Raw genomic sequence first — 19,940 nt, forward strand, 5'->3', positions numbered from 1 at the left:
AATGATAAATAAAATGAAATAAAATGCAATTGAGTCAAATGTAACTTTTTACCAATCTGATTCCGGTGCCGTAAAGCGGGACGCTGTTTATTCACCCCAGTTGCTCTAAACTTTCAACGATTAAGTCATAAACTGGAAGAGCGGTGATGTTACATAATAATAAAATATTAATAGTATAAGAAAAAGATACTTATCGTCTAGAAACCATTGCTGCTTTGTGCCATCTAAAAACATACATTAATTTGTGGAGCGATAAAAAATGATCACTTCCCAGATAAAAATTAATATATGAATGAAAATAAAAAACTTAAACACATGGAATAGAAATAGAAACACAAATGCCTGAATCAGAAACAAATGCTTTGCTGTGTCCTCACTACTTCAAATATAGCGTCTTGAATGCCTTTCGTTTTACGGCACCGGAATCATATTTGTAAAAAGGTTACATTTGTACAAGAATATTTCGACTCAATATCTCGACGACAGAATAGGCACAATATCCGAGAAACATCCAAGCGTTTGTTTTACGTTTTAACAGGAAATAAAAATTCGCTGTCGAAAATTGATTTCGCCAAATCTTAGGTGACTACAGTCTGTGCGCCTTGGTATTAATATTATTATTATTATTTCTCCGTTCATCCAGTTTATGAACATATATTTATATAATCACAGCTGACGGGGCTCCTTATGTTACCTGATATATCGATATGCTTGGCCGAGGCCTGAATAGGGTAAGGTAGTATATTCATTCTAGTGGTCAATACAGATTTTTTTTTCAATTTTACATTCCTGTCAACATAACCAAGTCGCCTATACTAGTACGATCAAAACTTTTCCACGTTTGAAATTTTACTTAAAATGAATACAAGAGACCTGGTCAAAATTCCTTTTTTAAAATGTATCATTTTTTAGTTCGCTGTGACCATGTTCCTAAAACATGCTTGTTTTTAAACGAGACAGGAGAGAAATCGATTTTCTGATCTATCGCTATTTCATGTGCATCTAGACTTATGCCTTATCTTAGAGACACGCTTTGCTTTTTTAAAAATAATAAAACTTTTCTCTTTATGATTGAAATGCTTTTGCTCTAAAATACAAATTTATATAGAATGAAAAAAGATCCGATAAAAATGAGAATTCAACTTATCACTTTGCAAAAACCAAGTTAAGAAAGCATACATGTTAAGAGTAAGTTTGAGTTTACCTTTTACATTGAAAATATTTCGGCGGCAAAACGAATATTCATAAAAATAGTTTTATCTAGTGCGTGTGTGTGTGTTTGTTGTGGGGGGGGGGGGGGGGGGGGGGCACAGACCGGTCCTTTTGAAAACAATAACCTGCAATTGCAGTAAGACGACTAGTTTTAAGTGCAAGGCGTTGCCTTACGTCACCCAGCTTTTCAATTTCACACAAAACTTAAAGACTGTGATTGATATCTCCAGTGTATTTATCGAATTGAGCGGCGAAATGACAACACTTAAATAGCGAGCAAATGGGAAACGCCACAATGAGAAATCACGATACTCTAACGCACACACAGAAAACGCCGATGTCCTGTTTGCGGATTTCAACCTTTTGAACCCCGCTTCTCCCTCCCCTTTTGTTTCCCTTTGAGAGCCCTTTGTATACTTACTAGCCTGTATACTACGGGGCTAGTATAGAGAATAACTTAATACATTGCTATGGTACATTTCATACACAATGGCATAAACACACGCATTACTGTTATATTGTATCCACTGCGGAGCAAAAGAACGATGTTTGCATAGTTTAGAACGCGGTCGGGAGATTGAACAGCACGGACGTCTGTTGTACATTCTGGAGAACGGCCTTGTTTACCTGTGAACGAAACAGAGCTGAGGAAACAGACAGGTGACCGTTACTTGGATCCTCAAACAGGTAAATACTACACCCGTTAAGCTACTTACTTTAGCTTAATACAATAACATGTTCAGGTTTTAGAGTCCCTATAAAAGATAATATGTGAACTTTTATTGCGTTTTGACATACAGGCGGATTGATTTTAAAGGTATAAACAGTGTGTCGAATAGCTCGTATCACTTTCTAATCTAAAGTTTTTTCACTCACGAAATACTTCATAACTGCCGTTATGCAAATCGCTCTGAAAAAATACTAATGAACAAAGCAGAGGAGATAGAACCAACGTTGTACTTTTATGAGAGAAGCACCGTGATTGGTCAGAAGATGAGGCTTATATAATCTATGCTTAGAGACACTCTGTAGTAATATCGACTTTCAGACATTCCCTACAGATGTGACCGGACATATAGTGTATTCAGGATTCCCTACAGACAGATAAAGAGACACAGAGATTTCCGCCAGAAAGACTCAGACTTAACCATTGGGAATTTAGGTAAATGCCTAGACGATACAATTAAGTCTAGCTAAATGTATCAGGACTTGTAAACTACGGTCGTCCTGACATTTACTGGCTACTAGAATAAGAGACTGTTGCCGAATTTGAAGCACTGTTAGGAAAGGTAACCTATGTCTCTGATCATTTATGCTAATATTCTATAGTGTACAGGTACGTGCATATATGTAATATTACTGGTACTTGTTGAACAAGGTGCATGCCTAAGGCTTTGTCCTAACGAATTGCCATTCAGACGTTTTTGAATTAGTAATTATTACTTTCCAGACTGTATAAAACAATGGTCGTTAGAATTGAAAGGCCCTCCATTTAAGTTTGTATTAGAGATTTCATAAATGATTTTATAAATTTGATCAAGTATGCTAGGTAGAGACCCTGTTTTTGTTTTTAATTATACAGGTTAAAGGCTTACATGTACTCATGTAGAAACTAGCACTAACAGAACTATCAAGTGTCATAATAAATGCGACGGGGTTTGTCACTTCGTCAGTAGAACATTCATAAATGTCTCAATTTAGATACGTGTAAAATTCTGACACATATGAAATGACACACAGTACGCAATCCGTAGCTATAAAATTAGACATCTACTGAATTGTTAAGTGATGGACTAATTAAGAGCAAAGGATGAACCTGTAACCCGTTGCTATCATCAAGGATCGTTGATCAGACAGAGAACATTTTGGTATGATGCGTTTCGATCACTGCAGACAATGCAGTTCTAGCATTCTTGGCTTATGGATTTGACAATTGTGTTACAATGGAGTAACGTCATGTTTGGAACAATACAACGCATTGTTACCTTTAAGATTGTCGCTGTTTCACCAGGAAGTTTGTTCTTGATACGTACAATGAACATTGTATGAGTACTGTGACATTTTAATAAGAGAACATTGCGATATAAAGATTGGGCATTTAGAACATTACTTAACATCATAAAGAACAGAACAATATGAATTATCGTTATTATAGAAATGCATGTTTAATGGAACATAGTTCATGTTATGAACACTAGAAATTGTATAGAAACTTTGAGGCAGAGACAATGGCACTGGTACTGTTACCATTATAAACAATAGTCAGTGGTTATTGCCAATGCAGTGCCAAAATATTTGCTGTTAGAGCAAGGAGGACAAATAAACCGGACTAACACACAATTTTCTGATTTACAAAACGCAAATTTTGCCTTATCCGGTTCATGGTCGTGAGAGCAAGTTCCCATAGTGTGGAACATGTATTGCCACAAACTCTCTGATTTTTTGACATACAACAGTTTATATTTTAATCTCTTTCAGAACCGCCGTCTGGAATTGACATATCACGGGTTTGATACGAAGGACAAAACTGGGATTTTAGGCAACAGACAAGACATACACACACGGCACTTGAGGATTTCTTTTTCCGTGCAAACCAAACTGTAAACCCATCAAACATAAACCCATTCTGACTGGGGCCAATGAAGATGATATATACATCATAACTACTTGATATAACAGAACGGTCTTCTGGCCCATTCATCTGTATATGTGCCAAGTTTTACTGATTACTTAAAAAACCCAAAACGAATTGGGCTGTACTTTTCTTACTTGGGCGAGAGTAACAACGGGAGATACTGGAGAACAGCGACAAGCAGGTCAACAATCTTGATCTGTCGATCAACAAGGAAGTCTAGATACTTCTCTTATCTTCAGCCACGTTAAACGACTGTTATTGGAACTCCACATCGTTTTATTAGCGTTCAGCAAACTCTGTAACGCTAGTGGAGGTGTCAATTTTAGTCAACTCCTCATAACACAAAAGAAAAAAAACAGCAATCAAGCAAAATACTAGTATGCCAAATCTGCTTTAAGACGAGCTACCCTATAGGTGGATTATTGCTCAGCGTAAGGTGCTTTAACAAAAGTGACGCCACTACTAGTAACGTGATGTGCGTTGTCTTCAGCGCCTGGTGCGTGACAGCTGTTCACTGGACGTGACATGGGTGACAGTGGACGCCATGACAAGGTGGAAGTACGACATCTTCTGTGTCATCTTCGCGGGGATCACCGCCTCTGTGACAACTGGTAAGTAGTAGTAGTAGTAATAATAGCAGTAGCACTCTTATTAGTAGTCGTACATGTAGTAGTAGTCGTAGTAAGAGGCAGTAGTAGTAGTAGTAGTAGTAGTAGTAGAAGAAGAAGGAGAAGGCAGGGTGGACCCCCCTCCACACAAGCACACACACGCACACACACACACACACACTTAAAAATTAAAATAAAATGGGAAGAAGTACCTCTGTTTTTAAACACGTGTAATTGACTTCGATCAATTATCGTAAATAGCAGCATGGTCTAGAATAATTTGATAACCGTTTTGATCACATTGATACAAACGACTTTCAGTATTGAATCGTGATTGAATTTGGATTAAATTGCAGAGGGTTTGTGTGATCATGCTCATGCTTTGCTGGGCATGGATATACAAAATACTAAGCGGGTTAAACAGGATGGCCAAAAGATAAATGTACTTAATTGAGAAACCACTTCATGGTCAACGAAAGTTGTTGGTATATACATGTACATCATGATTTTATAATCATACGGTATTTGTCTGTTTAAATTTCCGTGGAGTGACCTCAAAATGAATGAACAAATGACGCACATGAAATATGACCTTACGTTTACAATCAGGAGGTTGATGTTGGAGTAATATCCAAAACCTTCCCCGTGACCCGAAGAAATGACAAAGTGATAAGGACACGGGGGTCTGGGAGGCCATTTTCCAAAATATTTAATCAAGGCTTTCAGAAACATTCCACTCAGCATCTGAAACAAAGGGTCGCATTATTGTAGAAAATCAATCTTGTCAAACTACCCTTTGGCAAGATCCGATAGATCAACAAAACATCAGTGGTTGCTTATGGGGTAGAGTTCGATTGTTTTCAATCCTTTCAATAAGTAAGGGATAATAATTCAATATGCTGTTTGATAATTAGTGCACTTGATAATGAAATTCTCTCCAATTGCTCTGTTTGTCATGCTCGTTGCCTTTATTTGAGTTAATCGGTCCGTGTAGATACTCGTAAAATGAACAAAGTAAAACATTACAATCTTCTCTTCAATATTCTACACCCCCCGGCATCGCCTTACCCCAAAAATGCACAATTTTAAGACAACCTTTTTCACCAGACTTAATCCTGCTTTCTGTAACTTTTTATTTTGCGACAAGTTCAGCATTTGAGTCGTGTAGTGGTACTATCATTGACAGGGGTTGTTTTAGGCCCTTGAGTCATAACTGCATTCACAAAAAAGGAAAATGCTCTTTCAAAGAATGGTAAAAATGAACAATCGCAACAGCGCATTGTATCGACAACAAGGCCGCTGGGAGAAAGGGGGGGGGGCAAATAAATTCAATCGACTCTAAAATATAGATCTAATTCCACCCAGCGATAAGAAAGTTCATTTAGAGAGAAAAAGGTGGTGTCAGTTTAAGAAGAATAGTGGAATTTCCCATTAAGGTTCCAATGAGAGAATTACCCCAGAACGTTAATTTAACGGCTTCGCTTACACTTGTCCCGATTTTGAATAGGGTTCATCGCCCTGATCGGCTTTGTCGAGTGACCAGTCGACCGTCCATGGGTATTCTGCCCTGGGTAATGAGGCGTCCGATCGCCTTGGTGAACCCGGGGATTTCGCCACGGTTCGAACGATTTATCGAAAACGATGCAGTAACTGTAACAGTGTGTTTTGTCTGTAGACTATTTCTGGCCTATGGTATCGGTTCAGATAAGCGTGTCGTGTGTGTATTTTTATGATCGAGTATAGATTTGGCTTAACGAAGTGGACTGGACCCCTTAAGCCCTCTTCTTTCACTGCGCAGGACAGGTGTGATTTAAAACATGGGGGACCCTCCTTAAGGACACAGGACTAATTTTTTCACTAGGTATTCACAGATATTAATCTGACTATTCAAAAGTTGTGCACGTTTTTATTTGTGGGGTTGGGGTTATGGGGTTAGCTCCTTCTTCTGACACCCCCACCCCCCGAAACCTACACCTATGTCTATATAACAGGCAGAAAATGAAAAATGAATTAACTCAGAAGTAATATACTCTCTATCGGGGGCGTCTCGATAGTCCGAAGGTTCATTGGTCCGAAGGTTCATTGGTCCGAAAAACGGTAACATTTTCATCGGTTTTTTAATCAAGGGTTCATTGGTCCGAAGGTTCTGTAGTGAACATTCGGACCAATGAACCTTCGGACTATTGAACCTTCGGACTATTGCTACGGCCCCCTCTCTATCTACTAGATGATACCAATATTCTCAGAACCAGCGGCTTGTTACTTCTAGTAGAATCCGCCTATATACAGTATAAACAGAGCAATATAACAGAATTTATTACTACACGACGTAATGAACGGCAATGAACGGCCTCTAAATATGTACGATACGCCAAACACACTGGATTACCACACTTACGGCTAATTGAATGTTAAGTCTATTATAACGGTAAGGTAAATATTGACCATGTACAGGTATAGCTATGAAGTCGAAGATAAGGCGCGCGATAAGCAAGTTAACGGGAGTATGCGTTTGTATCGACGCGTGTAGCGAACGAGATTATCTGTGAAATCTATATAGAAACTCAGTTTTACTTGATGTGATATCAACGATTCAAATCTATAGCTTGCCTGTCTTAAGCATACTGGTGGTTGTATTATTTTCATGGCTAAAAGTTTCGAAAATTATAATAAAACAATAAATAAAAAGGGAAAACAGTATTTGCCTTGCCCTTAACGTTTGCCTGTAAACTTGGTTCCAAGTTTTATTGAGTTAAAACCGATGTTTAACATTATTTTTCAATTCAATTCAGCAGAGGCCGCGGTGTGTCAGACCTATTTCAAAGTTTGTCAGGTTGCTGAGGAAGGCTACCGTGAGAACGTCGCAGAGTGGACATTGCCCAGGACTGTTGTCATTTCCCGCGGGCTAGTTGACGTAATGTCGTAACATATTTGTCATTTTCATTGACAACCTTGTGCGATAACAAAACAAACCACTGACTCAACATAAACTTAATCATCCATAGCGCTTATATTCTGTACCAGTACATCTGCCCTAAACAATAGCGCTACCCAAGCTTTATTAACTGCCGTCGCCGTCAAAGGCCGTGAAAAAAATATCGTATGTTGAAGGGTTACTTTATTTGTGTTCGTAACCAGTTAAATCAAATAACCATGAAGTTAACGTAAGCAAGCACAGCTTTGAAGCGCGTTTTCGTGTCGATGTTGAGCAAACATACCGCGCCGAAGGTCAAGAAGTTATGTATTATTTCAATGGAACCTCTGGAAAAAAATCGGAGGGCGGAATGTTTTTAGTGTAAACATAAGGTGCGAATAGCTTGTCAATAGAGCAATAAGCAGCGGAGCTTAATATTTGTAGAGATACAGTGTACTAGCATGACAAACAGAGGATAGCTTAAAGGTATTGGGATATTAATGGTAAATTGTTACATTTAGAACTGGTTATTTCTTTTTCATTAAAGGATACGTGAATATCACTAACTTCGCCCATGGAAACCTTATGAGTAAATAGCTCGTGTGGTGGCTGACGAATTCGATAATTTAAAAATACAACAAATAACAATTGACAAGCATCTGTTAATTAATTGACAAGTGGATTTTTTTCTATATATAACATGGTTAAGCAAGGGGATTTGCTGTATTGCAAACTTTGCGGAATATTTGTTAAAAACCTATGAAACTCACGGTAGAACATTTGCAAATTTGCAAAAAGTCAAAAAAAAAAAAAAAAAAAAAAAAAAAAAAAAAAAAAAAAAGAGAAAGAAGAAGAACTTTAAAGCTACGATTTATAAACCTGTCTGTCTTCGCAGCAAATACAGCTGTAATAAGTTGGCATTTTAATACACGTGAGCTCGTTTTCCTCGCATACAGCACACATTTATAATTAACATCTCACTGTTGACAAAAACTAAGGTCATGTCGCATAGATTCTTTGTTCACTTTAATAATGTTTAATTTGCTCATTGTGCGTATGAATCGGAGTGTCATCTTAGATTGTCACTAAGTTATTCAGCTTGTAGGCACGTGAGGTGGGGATTTAGAAAATGCCTATAAACACACCCATGGTTAGCCTTCTTTATATAGCGGTGTGACAGGAATGCAACTCCTAGGAATGGAAGTCCGGGCAGTACAGGTTAGGGTTAGTATATGCAAGGACGTCCGTGGTATATGGGACCAATATCACCTGTACAAAGTAATCGGGAACGGACTACGCTGCGTACTGTAGCGGACTACCATTCCTGTCACACCAGTAACAGACTTGCTTCTGTAATAGACATTTTAATAATGTACTAACTTAGCTATCATATATATATATATGGCTGTTGTTAGACTGTACTGAAATTCCCTAATCCGAGAGATTTTTTAAATAAAGTTCACGAAAATATAGTGGGCTTTTATTTTTAGATAAGACGGTATTGTATTCTTTACATTTAAAGTATATGAGCAAGAGTACAATACAGTTTCACGTCAATGTTTCCAAGGGTGTTGTCCCTAGTACGTCATTCAAGGATAAAATGTTTAATTCAAGTAGAAATTAAGAAGGTTTTAATCTTGATATTACCGCTTTACGTACACGAGCCTTTAAGTGTACTCCTCAAACAGACTGGCTATAAAAATATCAAATGAAGGCAACTTGTTGGGGTATTTATTTCACATTTGTTTGCACGTCAAATCTAAAAGGTTCCGAAATCGATCGAGTACACGGTTCATGTTAATCTACTTCTTACTGTTATAGTCAAGTAAAGGAAATTGACCAGAATCGAGTTACGATTAGTGCTTTTTAATCTCACACAGGAGTAGCTGTCATAATATAACAGCTGTTGAAATATTTCCTATAGTGTTTTAAAGTAATTTCAGGAAAGTTTTGCTTCTCGGAAGTGATTTGTTTTTCTCAAATCTCTTTTTTTTAAAGTCAGATAAGCCACAGTGACGTACAAATTAAGCTCCATCACAGGTGCTAAACGCTGGTTGCGGTTCGTGTAATTTATGAGACATGTAAACATACACGTAGCAGTTAAAGGTCGGCTCCCACATGCCGACAGCATTTTCGTAACGATTAAACCAATGTTTGACATTCTTATACATTAACGCGACTTATAATTGTTCTTCATTCATGGAAGCATCCAAGCACCAAATATTAAACACTCATACTCTTTACATTTTTCATAATACAAATATATCCGAAGCAAACATGTTCTAAACTATGTTAATCTTTCGCCTCCGTTTGCATTTTCTTGGTCCAGTTGACTTGCTGCAAGCGACCTGTGAGCTACAGTAGTTAAATTTTAAATTATTCCCACCTTTCCGAGTTGCAAATTCAACTCATATATATTATACTATTTCTGCAACTTTAGACACGATTTTTACTCTGGGAATTGATCACTTTATCGGCAGATTTCATAAATTTTCATTTTTAATTGTATGAATATGACAATAAAAATTTTATTTTATACTGCGCCTAACCAACTGTACCTGTATAATTTAGGAGCATCATACACAACGGAAAGACAATATGTAAGAAGTTCAGTATTTACTGCCACGGAATCGAAGGAGATATTAAATCTACACAATCAATTCAGAGGAGCTGTCTCACCTAACGCAGCCCATATGCAGTATATGGTGAGGATTATTTTACAAATTAATCTCTACATATGGCGTGCGCACGTATGTGTGTGTGTGTGTGTGTGTGTGTGCGTGCGAGCATGCGAGCGTGTATGTATTGTAGAGAAAGAGAAAGGGAGAGATAGAGAGAGAGCGAGGGGAAGAAAGAAAGAGAGGAGGTGGGGTGTGAAAGAAAGAGAGAGAGAAAAAGAGAGAGAAGAAAGACCATTGTGAAAAATAAATGCAATATATCAAATTTTTCTAATTGTTTCCAGACATGGAGTCAGCAGCTAGCTGATGCCGCCCAGATTTGGGCCGATGGCTGCTCGGGGACAAGAGGGCTCCCGAATAGTCTCACGAGTGTGACGGGACCCCGTCCTGGTCAAACGATATGGACAGGACACGGCCCTCACTCTGTCGCAGGCACGATCTCAGACTGGTTCATAGAGGGCCAGTATTTCACCTACTCTAATCATTCTTGTAGCGGTCACTGTGATAACTATGTACAGGTAAGCTGTCGGTGGGTGTTGTATAGAAGTAATGGTTTCAGTAGGCCCTCTTTATGAATAAACCTTAGAAAGAAAAACTTTGCTTTCCTTACTGAAAAACTTTTCTTTTAATGCGCTCAATGTCTAAAATAATTAAGGTCACGTTTTACTTCTCCTACACGCAAAGTATAATTCTGGTAAACATAACAAAATCGGATTTTTTAATTTAAAAGTTAATAGCTTTCTTTATAACTAAAAAGTGGTCGAAATCTGAAAAATTTCAAGATTTCAAAATATTATGAAAGAAAATCTCCACAACTAATACATGCAAAGAAAAACACTCTTGACACTAAAAGGCTTTTATTTTCATTAACTTCCAGTTGGTTTGGGACGAAGCGAGCTCAGTGGGCTGTGGCTGGCAGAACTGTTCTGGTCAAGGTCAAGGTCAATTTTTCGTCTGCTACTACTCTTCTGGGTACGTTCAATTTGACGTCACTGCCAATTTATCCATTTCAGATTTTGCGCCTTAGACTTAAAACTTTCACTTTGTCTTTAATAGAAAAATCTTCAACGCTGTTTAATTCTTATTGACGACGATTTCTTTGATTCACACTTATATATACATGTACATTTATTTACCACATAAGTGTACATGTATAATCGTTTTGACTCTTCTTAGTTTTGTACAGTCTTCCACTGAGCATGAGACTCAGTCAATTGCAAATGTCGAGCTTTTGGGTAACTTGATAATATTGTGTAAATCATTCGAATCTATTGTATTTACGACTGCTGTTTATTTATCTTTTATTTTTTATTCCAGTGCTAATCTCTCCGCCGCTCCCTACGTCGCCGGCCCAAGCTGTTCTCTGTGCTCGCCAAATCACTGTTCAGAGAATCTCTGTGTGACGTCACCGGAAGCGCAAGGACTGACGTCCTCAAATTCCTCGACGACGCAGTCGCCATCTGGCGGGGGAGACAACAACCCCTTGCCCATTAGCGGTGCGGCACTTTTTGGAATCATCCTAGCTTGTTTAATCGTCTTCCTAGCCGTCCCGGGCATCGTGCTGTATTGTTTCTGTCTTTGCAAAAATAAAAATAAAGTCGATCCCGATGAAGAGGAGGGGGAGGAAGAGGAAGAGGGAGACGACGGGAAAGGAGATGACAATTTTAAAAGCGTGGTTTCTGACAGTATGAACGATAGTGAAGTCTCGCTCACTCAGACCGTAAGTAGCAGTGCATCGAGACCTATGAGCAGTACTCGAGCGCTGTATAAAAAACAAATCAGTGTGAACGAATCTCTGGAAAACGGTCGCATGTCAAGAATGTCCCACAATGGCGACGTCTTATCAAACGGGGAACCATATTCAGTTAAAGCTGGCCTAAAAGAAACGACGAAGTGCATTACTTTAATCCATCGTAACGACAAGATCAAATTAGGCAGTTTCGACATGTTTGGTTTGACAGAAGGTAGTGATAAGCTACGGACGTTGGCCGTGGATTCGAATTTTCTGGAAAGCGAGCCCAACGGGCACTTGCCGCCGTTAAGAAACGCTAGGCATCTACCAGGAGGTCAGCTACCTCCTATAAGGGGAAACGTGCGGCGAGCAGCGGTGCAGAATAATAATGTGGAAAAACACGAGGAGATGAAGGAAGAAAAGGACGAAGAATCCATAACGGAATAACATATATGAAAATATAAACTTTTTTTTTATTTCCAGTTTATTCCGATACAGTTTTTCCATAATTGTGATATTTGAAAAAAAATTAATTGCTCAAATAGCGGGGCACGATAACTTATTGTACGATAACTTATTGTCCTCGGATCAAAAACAACGAAAGTCAAAGAAGACGATGCTCTTTGGTTGAAAAGTTTGCAACATAAGGCTTGTTTTTTTTCTGCATGGTGGTTGCATAAAAGAAGCTAAGATGATGAAACGGTAGAATATACAATATACATGCAAATATCAAAATTGCCAATTATATAGCTAAAAATGTGTCTCTCAACTAAAATTTAAAGCCAATGAAAATACTCTGTAGAACGAGGCAAAGAGGACAGAACGCAATATCTTTTCATTTTAAGACCCCATTCCCAGAGATTAGATCGATCCAACTAGATCGACCTAACTCCCTGGGGGTTGTAGTAGGCGGGACGGACATTTAAGCCGGATTATCTGACAGTAATCTAGTGAGACTTCCCACGGGGATAGATCGATCTAAAATCTATGGGAATGCGCCCTAACTTCCCGGTTCTTTTACTTAGATCATCTGTGATAATACGTCATGTGATAATGAGTGTGCATAAAAGAGGCAGATTGTAGTTTAAGATGATATCGATAAGAAAAAAACAAAACATATGATAAACTGAATTGTGGCGCTTTAATTACCCGTGGGACGGATTTTAACAGAAGTAAAAGACACTGGTTATCGAAACCATTATTTTGAAACTCACATAATCCAAAGATGCCCTTTTATCCATTCGATGTTACATAGTCATGTCTAGTTAGGGATGCGTTTTAGGCACATATTCATTCAACTGGTTCAGTGCTTTTTTGTCACTCTTCATTTGTTCGTTGGTGGTATCTGTATATGTCACTAGTTTTATAAGACTGTATGCTATCTGACAATCAAGACAGACATCTCATATATATGTACATCACGGCAAAAGTCCATTAGAAAAGTATTGTGTGTAATATAAACGGTTTGTAGCACACACATTTAATCACATTGAGTTTTTCAACCTGAAATCTTGTTCTCGCGAGATTGGTTATTGAAATTTAATTCTCGCAAGAACGAGAACTGGAAGAAAAGACACCATGGCGCTGAGTTTTCCCGCATATTTGTGGATGTTAGCACAGTAGTCTATACTTTACATCCCAGGTTATATGTTCACGTTCACGTTCACGTTAAATAAATGATCCATGCAACTGTTATATATTTGTGTATATCAACTATTCATTTAATAATTCAATTTTCAATTTATTTCTGTACTGGTACATAGATTGTCATGACCTTGTACAATATGATATACAAATGATGATACAATACAGTTAGTGCATTACCATCTTTATATAATGAAGATAAGTACTAGTAAAATCACTCATAGAATATTCTATCTAAGCAATGAGATAAACCTTGGTGTGATTATAAATTTAACATAAACATAGTATAAACATGTTACACAAAAAGAATGTTTTTTTTTTAAAACTTAAAAACCACCGTTACATAGCTGTTTACATGGCTGTTCAAAGCCAGTTTGATGACATTGATAATTACGATTAATGACAATTACATAAGACAGATAAGTAAATAAGTTACACAGATATAAATATTGTGCCATGTTCAGTCCCACTGCCGAGTCACTTCTCACAACAGTGGCACCATACACTGACATTTTAAGGGATATGCTAGGAGTTACCAAGCAGAGCAACCACTTCACTTCTTTTCTTGAATGATTTGATTATAAAGTTGGAGAGGGACACTAAAGTATCTTTGTTGGCACTGTTAAATACATGGCATAATTGACTGTCTGGTGACCTTGAATCAGCTTTTAGGAATGAGGTTTTACTGAAAAAGGTGACTCGGTCTGTTTTGTACATTGGGCATTGGAATATAAAATGGTATTCATCCTCAATTACCCCTTGTGTGCACAGGTGACAGATTCTGTCGCACCTTTCAGTTTTTGGCCTGGTGTGCCGCCCAGTTTCGATGTGGAGTTTATGGTCACTCAGACGTAGTTTAGCAAGGGTTGACAAGGTGTCGTAATTTGTTATTTTATCAACATAAGTTGCCCTTTCACACTTTTGGTTAAGTATACGGAAGAGAGATAATTTACTGTTGGCTTGAAGTTTGCTGTTGCATATTTGGGTAAAGTGGTCAGTTTGTCTTTGTTTGAAAATTGTGGTGAAGTTTTTTGGAGGTGACTGGCTAAGCCACACATCACCAAGGCCAAATGTGAAAAGGATTTTTCGAATACCCTCAGACCATGACATACAAGCTGGTCTGAGTGTGTGGACTGCGGGTGGGACATAGGGTGTCAGCAACTTGTAACTATTTATCTCTTGTATGTACGCTTGTTTCATTAGTGTAGCATCAGACATTTGAATAATTTTACACCATAGTTTGACAGATGCAAACTGTATTTTGGTATAGAGGGGAAGGCGGCCAAGTTCAGTGTATACACCATAGTTTGATACGTTTTGATGGAGGCCAAGGATTTGTTTGCAAAATTTTAAGTGCAACTTTTCTGTAGGGCAGTTATCCGTTGACACCGAGTAGCCCCATATCTCTGAGCAATATGTAAGGATTGGGGAAATGAGGGTATCAAATAATTTCTCTTTTAAGGATGTGTTAACATTACTCTGAAGTGGAAGAGACTTGGACAGACTGAAGAATGCCTTTGTAGCACGTTGTAGGAGATTATTTTTGGTTTCTGTAAAGCTTCCTGATCGATTTAGAAGGAGACCTAGATACATGTATTTGTTGACCTCTTGGATTGGTTTTCCATACAGAAAAAATTTTTCACTGTGAGCTTTTGATTTTGAGTTGAAAATAACTATTTTAGTTTTGGTGACATTTACAGTCAGTCTCCACTTGTTACAGAAATTTTCTACTATTTCCAAACTTTGCCTTAGCCCATTGGGGGTCTTGGACATAAGGATGAGGTCATCAGCATAGAGTAAACCTTGTATTGGTATTCCATTTATATCTGGACTTGCAGCACTTTCGCCATCAATTGATCTTAGAAGGTCATCAATAAAAATATTAAAAAGAAACGGGCTCAATGTGTCACCTTGTTTTACACCTAGTGTTGTATTAAAGGCCGGGGATATACCACTACTTGTCTTAACACATGCTTGGGAGTTTTCATACATGCTTTTAATGTTTTTGTACATAAGTCCTCTTATTCCTAGAGTACTTAGTTTGAACAGTAGTCCGTTCCTCCAAACACTATCGAATGCTTTTGAAAAGTCAATGAAACATGTGTATAATTTTTTCTTTCCTTTCATAAATTTTGTAATAATGGACTTAAATATAAAGATATTATCTGAAGTACCATGACCATGTTTAAACCCAGTTTGATGAGGTAGGGGTACCCCTTGTTGGTATGCGTGTGCTTGAATTCTGTTTAACAGGACCGAGTTGTACAGCTTTCCGAGGCAGCTTGTAATAGATATTCCCCTGTAGTTGTTAACATTTGATTCATCACCAGATTTGTGGATAGGGACTATATATGCCTTGTTCCATATTGATGGGTACTTAGCACTTTTGTATATGATATTGAACAATTTTACAATTACATCCATAAGATAATCCTTCCCTGATTTAATCATTTCGTTGGTTACCTTGTCTTCCCCTGTTGATTTGCCGTTTTTCAATTTTTTTATATTGCTCATGATCTCATCAGCACTAATGTCATGGTCAAGTGCAGTTCTGTCTGGAGAATTCATTTCACTTTGCCTTAGTTTATTTTCTATTTTAAGCTTGAAGTCTTTATCAAAGTTGTGTTTACTTGATTCAGTTTCCTCACAAAGACTTTTAAAATACTCATAAAATTCACTTGGTTCAATAAATTCAGTTTGTGTAGACTCCATATTTAAATCTTTAACCGCTTTCCAGAAACATTTGGGATTTGCATTTTCCATGGATTGCAACTTTTGAAGTAGGCCTTTTTTATATTCTTTTTTTGCTTTCTTACATCCTCTCTTATAACGATTGAGTGTTTGGTAGTATGATGCATTGACTGAATTGTCAAAGGGTTTCTTGCTCCTAAGTTTTGCTAAGTTTTTTTAAGTGGGACCTCAGAGATTTTAAGTCATTGCTGTACCATGTTGCCCTTTTCTTGTTTTTTCGAGGGTGGACTGAGGTGTATTTTCTTGATTTAAGAGCCTTTTCAGCTGCAGTTGTGAATATTTCATTTACTAAGGGTAATGCCTCTTCAGGGGAGAGAGCTTGTGACATAAAGTAATCAACTTTTTGTTTTGTTTCCATGTTACCCAGGGCCTCAACAAATTTAATATGAGAATTATTTTCCCAAATGAATTTAGTTGGCTTTGGTATCAGCTGAATTGATTTTGTATGTTTGTTGTAAGTAGTTTTGCAGTACAGTTTAAGTTCAAGTAGGGCGTGGTCAGAAAATATTGACAGATCATTGACGTGAAAGTATGGGATGGTGCTGTACAAAGTGGCACTACAGATGACATAATCAACAACGCTGTTACCAGCTGGTTGATAACAAGTATATTTGCCAAGTAGATCACCTAGTTTACGGCCATTTAAGATTCTTAAATTGCAATCTTTGCATAACTCTAGCAGCTTTCCACCAAATGCATTGGATTTTTGGGAGTCCATTGAGTTTCTAGGAGGGGGTGGGTTGTATGCATCACTGAGATAATGGGCCCCAGAAATTAAGGTTAAGTCTGTGCTGTCATCTGTGATAAAGTCTGAGTTAACTTTCGTTCTGGCATTGAAATCCCCTTGGATAATTATATCACAGTTAGCTGACACTGTTGTAAGTTCAGCTTTAAGTTTATCATATGGGTCTGCATTTTCATTGATCACAGAGTTGGGGGGACTTATGTAGACTGTGACAAGGATGACATCACGCCTAAACCCAAAGTAGAATTTGTAATAATGGGTGGTTCGTTTCTATACGGAATTTGTCGAATTTAAGTTTCCTAAAAGAAAAAAAAACATTAATTTATAGCTAGAAGTCTTCCTTAACTTTAATTATGATAAAAGTCTGAATTGACTGGGAAAAGATAGATACCTTTACAGGATATATAGACATTGGGGCATAACTCAAATAATTTTTGATACCTTTAATGTCGTAGATAACGGGCTGCAAAGAGGCAGGTTGTATTGTGTTAGCTGTTCTTGGTTGAGGTGAAAGCATTGCGCACCATTCAGCGTCATTGTGCGGCTACGCAGTACATATACCGCAACTGTGCAGTCTATTACGTACTTTCGATACACTGCTTATATTTTAGGACCGAAAGATGCGATTTGTCAATTAATTTTATTGGGGTTGGGGGCCTTCTGAGATCTTTGAAATACAATTTTTCGGGATCTGTTAGCCTTTTCCTTTCTCCTATCCAATCAAAAATCTCTTTTCCCTTTTCTCTTCAGCCAGAGTCTAGAGTACTACAGGAGGATATACGTGACTTGCTGATGTGTACTGGATTTCTACAGCTTCCCCTAACAGTGGCGGATTTAGAGGGAGGTGTCAGGGAGGTCCTGACCCCCTTTCGATTTCTGAAAAAAATCCCACCAATGGCCCCCTCTTAAAATTAGAATTTAGATGATCTGAATCATAGTTCTAAACCGTACCAATTGTACTGTTCGCCCTCTAAAATATCCAAAATATTCAGGCTCCTTCGCGCGGCCCCGCCCACGCCGAGGGGGGGGGGGGGGGAGTGAGAGTCGGCTTCACAGCCCCTCCCCTTTAGTTAATCCTGGATCCGCCCCTGCCTGAGCAGTTTTCTTAACCTTTATCAGTCACTGACTTCGATATATCCTGAAAAACCAATACCTGTGCATACACAGAATGTACGTTTTTGACTGTTTATTTTATTAAAAATCAAACGTTAAATCAAGTAGTTAAGTTTATTGAAGCAATTTTAGTAAACGGATGTGTTTTTTACAAGGTGGCTGTGAAAAAGATCAATGGAAAGAACACATAATCACAAGTTCCCTTCATTTTGAAAAAGGCATTTGCCCAATAAATCAACAAATGGTTTTACCTCAAATAAGAGCGTCAAATAAATTTTGTCAGGAAAAAATTGACCAAATTGTATTTAATTATCAGGTAAGACTTTTGCTTTCTCAATTGTTTAAATCCGTTAAAAATAAAAAAAAAAACATATGTCATTAAGATTACGCGCCAGTTGATTGTTTTAATAGTGAACCGTCACCCGAAGAAAATAATCTTTAATTGTTGAAACTTATAAATAATGCAACGGGTTCAAATATAAAAAAAGACTGATCTAAAAACACACATTGTTTGTTATAGATTTATTTTATTTGTCGGATTTCATCCAGACACACCATCGATAGCGCAAATAGAGAGCCGTGACTTCATCAACGGTCCCATGTCAGTGTCCTTAAACCCCACGGCGAATATCAATATCGGGGAAAAACGAAAATAAAAGAAAATAAAACATATTTTTGGTAGACCACCAAGAATCGATTACTAATATCAATAGCGGATATGGTGGGGGGGGGGGAGGGGGGGGGGGCAGAGGGGCAAAGTGCCCATCTTAATAAGCTTAGAAGGCATCCCATTTTCTCAACCCAACCGATGGAAAAATAAGGATTAGTATAAGAATCAAAACCAGATAAAACCCAACATTTTTCCATCCCTGTGCCTCACAAATCTTACAGAATTGTTCCCGTCAGCTAATTTATATTTGTCGATTGAGGGAAAGAATAATAATCAAAATCATGGATCTCCAAGCGCATACATAACATACATTTAAAATATTAAAGTTGTCTTTATCAATGACTTAATGAACGCCCGCGGAATAATTGAGAAATAGCAGCTCATAAACCCTAATTTTATTTCTTTATCAATAATTATGAGAAATAATTATGAGACAGAATTTTGAAAATGTGGAATTCTATTTGTACTCATGGAACACTCCGATCATGCTTTTTTCAAAGACGCAGTAAATATAAAAAGCAGCCGTTGTTATCGGAAATTTTACGTCTAAGCAAAATCTATTTGACAAACTCCAAAGCCATAAACTGAAACAACAAACTCAATGAAACAACCGAGTTCGGTGTTCATTTTACATCATTAAAAAATCTAATCATGGAGGGAAATTTAATTCTTCAACAGCGTCAACTCAATTTTCATTAAAGAGAAAAGTTTAAAGTTTGGGGGCAAAAGGTGTAAGGCCAATTCAAAATAATAATAATAGTAAACAAAAATGACAATGCTGCGTGAATACGGTATATATTGACGTAACTCTGATCGCGTTCATATTCAGTTTAAAGACACTTCAAGTGTACCCGTATCTTAATTCGCTCCTATTTTGAACGCACATCATTTTATTACGATGTCAACTAAGAAGGTTATACCCCAAACCTTTTCATTTTTATTTAATTAAAGCAACACAATAAACGACTTAACCGCGGGCTGAATCGAACCTCATTCCCAAACAGCGCTTTAGAACCGTGAATAAATACCATTGTAATTATTCAGTGCCGCGACCTCATATGGCCCCACCTTAGACATTGTGATGTGACACGACAAAAAACAAGCTTAAGTGAAAGTTTTTTTGCATTGCTGTTTGCGTATGGATAACCCCCGGCAAATGATGGTGTCGGGGGTGGGGGGGTGGAGTCACCCCCGGGGCGTCGGGGCACCTGGGCTAGGGAAAGTTAATGGAAGAGCTT

General features: G+C 37.8%; 1 protein-coding gene across 1 annotated transcript; it reads left to right on the forward strand.

Annotated features, from left to right (window-relative positions):
• Nucleotides 1-1,631: 1,631 nt before the first annotated feature.
• LOC106156191 (uncharacterized) lies at nt 1,632-13,492 on the forward strand. Its single transcript, XM_086997585.1, has 6 exons — nt 1,632-1,899; nt 3,691-4,458; nt 9,941-10,074; nt 10,332-10,565; nt 10,925-11,019; nt 11,365-13,492. Exons 2-6 carry the CDS (start codon nt 4,392-4,394, stop codon nt 12,224-12,226), a joined length of 1,392 nt encoding a protein of 463 aa, XP_086853711.1. The 5' UTR covers nt 1,632-1,899; nt 3,691-4,391; the 3' UTR covers nt 12,227-13,492.
• The last annotated feature ends 6,448 nt before the right edge of the window (nt 13,493-19,940 follow it).

The sequence above is a fragment of the Lingula anatina genome, chromosome 10 (assembly GCF_051362555.1).
Source record: "Lingula anatina isolate TDL-2025a chromosome 10, LinAna3.0, whole genome shotgun sequence".
NCBI classification, from domain to species: domain Eukaryota; kingdom Metazoa; phylum Brachiopoda; class Lingulata; order Lingulida; family Lingulidae; genus Lingula; species Lingula anatina.

Excerpts from the sequence above, each read along its gene's own strand:
- LOC106156191 (XM_086997585.1), top strand. The coding sequence starts at position 4,392 with ATGACAAGGTGGAAGTACGACATCTTCTGTGTCATCTTCGCGGGGATC. Across the intron at positions 4,459-9,940 it reads CACCGCCTCTGTGACAACTG|GAGCATCATACACAACGGAA; the intron begins GTAAGTAGTAGT and ends TGTATAATTTAG. Across the intron at positions 10,566-10,924 it reads ACTGTGATAACTATGTACAG|TTGGTTTGGGACGAAGCGAG; the intron begins GTAAGCTGTCGG and ends ATTAACTTCCAG.